Source organism: Nanorana parkeri, unplaced genomic scaffold (assembly GCF_000935625.1).
Source record: "Nanorana parkeri isolate BGI_ZX_2015 unplaced genomic scaffold, ASM93562v1 scaffold309, whole genome shotgun sequence".
In the NCBI taxonomy this organism is placed as follows: domain Eukaryota; kingdom Metazoa; phylum Chordata; class Amphibia; order Anura; family Dicroglossidae; genus Nanorana; species Nanorana parkeri.
In genome coordinates, this window is record NW_017306577.1 from 290,316 (window position 1) to 294,857 (window position 4,542).

General features: G+C 44.2%; 1 protein-coding gene across 1 annotated transcript in view; it reads left to right on the top strand.

Moving 5' to 3' along the window:
• Positions 1-889: 889 nt before the first annotated feature.
• C8A (complement C8 alpha chain) overlaps positions 890-4,542 on the top strand; it is a 26,923-nt gene continuing 23,270 nt past the window's right edge. Inside the window, exon 1 of the mRNA XM_018557877.1 lies at positions 890-981. Within this exon, the coding sequence (XP_018413379.1) occupies positions 890-981 (92 nt within the window). The remainder of the gene's footprint in view (positions 982-4,542) is intronic.

Here is a 4,542-nt window from a genome sequence, read left to right on the forward strand (position 1 = left end):
AACGGGGGAGGGGCAAGACTGGTACAAGACAACAGAAGGGCAACAGCGCCGTGTCAGATTCCTCGCATCGCCTTTCATCATCTCGTGGAGTCACAAACCGGCGGCCCAACGAAGTACTGATGGGGGGGTCATAATAATCTGGCCACTCAGTGTACAATGTTTTAACAAACCAAATATTGTTCATTTAGGGCTTAAAATCTACTTTAATGAGCCCCAGATAACCGAAGCAGCCAATGCCAAAGAGTGCTGAGGACACAAGAGCATAGGGGGAATTTATCAAAACTGGAGCAGAGAGAACCTGGAGCAGTTGCTCATGGCAACCAATCAGCATCCCTCCTCAGTTTGCTCAGGTAAGATTTGAAAATGAGACAGAGAAGCTGATTGGCTGCAGTGCAAATCTGCTCCAGGTTTTGTGTGCTCCAGTTTTGATGAATTCCCCCCGATGAGTGATTAAACTAGACTGAGATTGTGTGAAACCGGCGTATAGGTCTGCATAAAAATACGAGCACAGGGCCGAGGATCTCATCTCCTGGGTGCACAAGCCCTGATTTTTCTCTTTCAAGTCATTGTGGGTTGATGATGGAACCTTGTTTACCAAGGTTGGTGTCCTCATTGTTGATGAGTTTAGCAAACACCACTCACGTTTACATTTCCAAATGTCCCATGGCCAACCAAACGTTTGCTTCGGGTTTGGCAATCCTCTTCTCGGACTCTCTGCAGCAATATTTAAGTTGCTGTGAATGATTCACCACCCAACACCCCCCCCCTCCCCCCCGCCTTCCCCATTCCTCTGGTGGCTCTGGGGACTCTTCATGTTAACTCCAAACTTTCGGTTCATCTGCAAATGGTAGAAAGGTGTCGGAAACATCCAATCCCAGAATTCATAACAATGAACATTTATGTCTGCGCGTCTCTTCTGGTGCTGTGCTCGATATCGTCGTGTGTCGCTGCGCGCGATGAGGAGTCTACGTATCTGCACAGGTAGGTCATCAACCTGCAGATTTACTTAGCCTACACACTGTCTTGCCGGTGCATCGCTGTGATGCCTTCTAGATTGCTCCACCAGGGATCTGCACTCCCTATATTAAGGTCTATATAAAGCCATTTTCCACCTTGCCATACTCATACACTGCCCTATCCAAAACAAATGATCTACTATAGGCAGGCCATAGGCCCATTAAGGGCAAGCAGATGTGCAGGAAGGATCCGGCAGCCCCATCGGGTTGTTCTTCTATGCAATATTAGGACAACCCTAAAGAATCCATTGCATTCGTCTTCAGTTGTGCCGGTCCTTATATTACGAAGACCTAAAGAATATTTTATTATTATCTGCAAGGAGTTTGCATTTCTCCCCGTGCTTGTGTGGGTTTCCTCCCACACTCCAAAGACATGCTGGAAGGCTAATTGGCTCCTCTCTAAGTTGGCCCCCTATGTATGCATGTGAGATAGAGACCTCAGATTGTAAGCTCCTTGAGGGTAGGGACTGATGTGAATGTGCAACTATGTAAAGTGCTGCGTAAATTGTCGGCGCTATATAAATACCTGAAATAAATATTATTGCTATTTATATAAGACTGACTGTTTTAGGCAGCCCTTTGTATACTGCACATTCATATCTATCCTTGCCCTCCAGGGGCTTATAATCTAAGGGTCAGATCTCACATACATACACGGCCAATTAACCTACCAGCAGGTCTTTGGGAGGAAACCAGAGTATCCAGAAGACACACAAACTCCATACAGTATCCTCACCAGGATTTGAACCAGGGACTAGACTTGTGCGCCGTCAAAAAATTTGCTTCGTTTCGGAATATCCGTTATTTCGTATTTCGTAATTCGTGTCCGAAACTCAATTCGGATTCGTACGGAATACGGATTTTCGTTAGTTTCGGGAAATTTTCGTAACTTTACGAACATTCGTTATGATGAAGTTAAAAAGCAAAAATACCTTTGTTAATATTGGAGTCGATGGTATTTTGTTTTTTAATCCGAAATACGAAATTCCGTTAACGGATTTCAGATCCGAATTTCGTATTTCGGATAAAAAAAAAAACTACCATCAACTTTAATATTAACAAAGGTATTTTTGCTTTTTAACTTCATCATAACGAATGTTCGTAACGAAACGAAAATACGTTAACGGAATTTCGTATTTCCTGCCTGTGTATTGTAATGTGACCCTCAGCAGCAGCGGATCCGAATTTCGTATTTCGGATAAAAAAAAAAATCTTGTCATGTTGTTCAACCTCATTTACAGGGGTAATATTAGTTCCCGTTTCGATGAAATTTGGAGCCGAAATTCGTTAACGGAATTTCGTATTTCGGATATAATTCGGAAACTGCAATTCGGATTTCGGATGCTTCCGAATTTACTAATTTCAGGAAATTCGTACGAATTTCGATTCGTAACGAAACGAATCGCACATGTCTACCAGGGACCCCAACACTGCAAGGCAGAACCACTAAGCCACTGAGCTACAACTATATCATACACTGTATGGTCATCTTTAGGCTTGTTTGTTGGATGGAGCGGCGAGCGGGTTATAAGGAAGAGAAGCTTGAAACTCTCAGCTTTGGCTTATCTTGGAGGAAGGAATTGGAGCTGCACCATTATGTTCCCTTTACAATTCCAAAACAGTTCGGTGCGCGCTGTGAATCAGATTAGGTTTATCCTGATTGCTCCGGGACTCTACTGCCCGGGGATCTAAGAACAACTACTCTCATCGTAGGCTTCTCGTACAGGTATTTTGCTGTGTGATACCTTCCCTTTCAGTCCTCTCCGTCCTCCCCTGTACACAGATACCTTCAGCCATCGCTCATATCAAATGTAGATCCAAACCCAACAACCGAAATATCGTATAAGATTTATAACGTTTGTGTAACATTAAAACGTTACAATTCAAAATGTAGCGATTCTTATACATCTGCAGCGATTGTTACATTTACACTATGGGCCGGTTTATTTGCTGATAGCTTTGCCAATACTTAAGATAACGAAAATAATATGTGCATTGTTTTTTTTTTTTCTTTTGGGGGGGGTGGGGGGAGGCAGACTTTCTTCTGGCAATATTGTTTTGCAAAAAAATATTTTAGTTTCTCTGGAATCCATAGACAAAAAGACATTTAATTATTTTTAAATAGCCAATACAATGAAACAATACATTGATTCATAGAGGGAAATAAATCAAAACCTTAGCAGACAGAATCTGGAGCAGTTGCCCAGGGCAACCAGTCGGCGTCACTCTTCAGTTTGCTCAGTTAAAGGAGAACTATGAGGCGAGTGATTTTCACTCATCCTCATAATCTGAGCCGACCTGTGACAATGAGACTGTCACACGTCGGGCTCAATAGATCGGGAAGTGAGGGAACACATACCGGCGTTCGCTCACCTCTCGATCATCTCGCTGCAGAAAGCCGTGACTGTCACTCCCGGCTCCCTGCAGGGATTCCCCCCTCCCTGCTCTGATCCTCCAGCGCTGACTGGCGGAACGGACGGGGGAGGGGGAGGGTACAGCTGGCTCTGCCTCTAGATAGGCCGAGCCAGCTGTCACTCACGCAGCTGGGTGGATCTCAACAGTAATCGAGATAAGGCTTTATAAATACAAAGCAATTACTGGCTGTCAAAATGGCAGCCATTAATTTCCTTCTGTTACACAGCAGGAGCGGCTGCCAAAATCCAGCAGCTACTGTGTGAATTGATACTGGCAGATAGTCTGCAAGTGTCACTGAACAAATACAGGGGAGGGGATTTATAAATACAAAGCCATTACTCGCTGTAAAAATTACAGCCATTAATTTATTTGTATAGCAGGAGCGGCTGCCCTAATCCAGCCATTACTGTGTCAAATTACACTTGCAGACTCTCTGCAAGTGTCATTGCAATTGCCAGTAATGGCAGCAGGGAGAATGGCAGCAGGGGGAGGGGAGCTGGATGTACTATTATAGATTTGATAAAAATTGTAGGATGTATTTTTAACAATACAAATTCTCAAGTGGTTAAGTGCACTCCTGCGTTGTCACTCTGTCGCACAAGGTCCTTGTGAAGGCTATAGGCAGCCATGCCGACATTGCACAGGCATGGTCCACTCTTGACATTATCAGGAAGCCGGTCCAGAGCAATGATGTCCAGCTGAAACTTGCGGGATTGCATGTAGACAGGAAGTGGCTACAAGTGGCAGGAGGAGATAAGCAACACTGATATGGGGAAGAGAATGAAATAATGGTGATTACAATATAAACAGAGCAGACTAAATGTCATCGGTTTAGGGGTGACGTCTACATGTAGCTGTATGAGGTGGGGGTGGGGGGGGGGACTCCTCCTGGAGAACGGAACATTACAAACATTTGTTATTATTAGTCTGTTTACCTTTTATGAACCAATAGTGCGTCGCTGTATTATCCCGCTGAACAGCTGTAGCATGCGTTTATAGAGGAAACGACAAGAATTGTATAGAATCACTTTCCCGGCTGACTCGTTCCATATGTTGGAGAGATCATTAGCTTCTTTCCGTTCCTCCTGATGAACTGCATCCCGTTCATTGC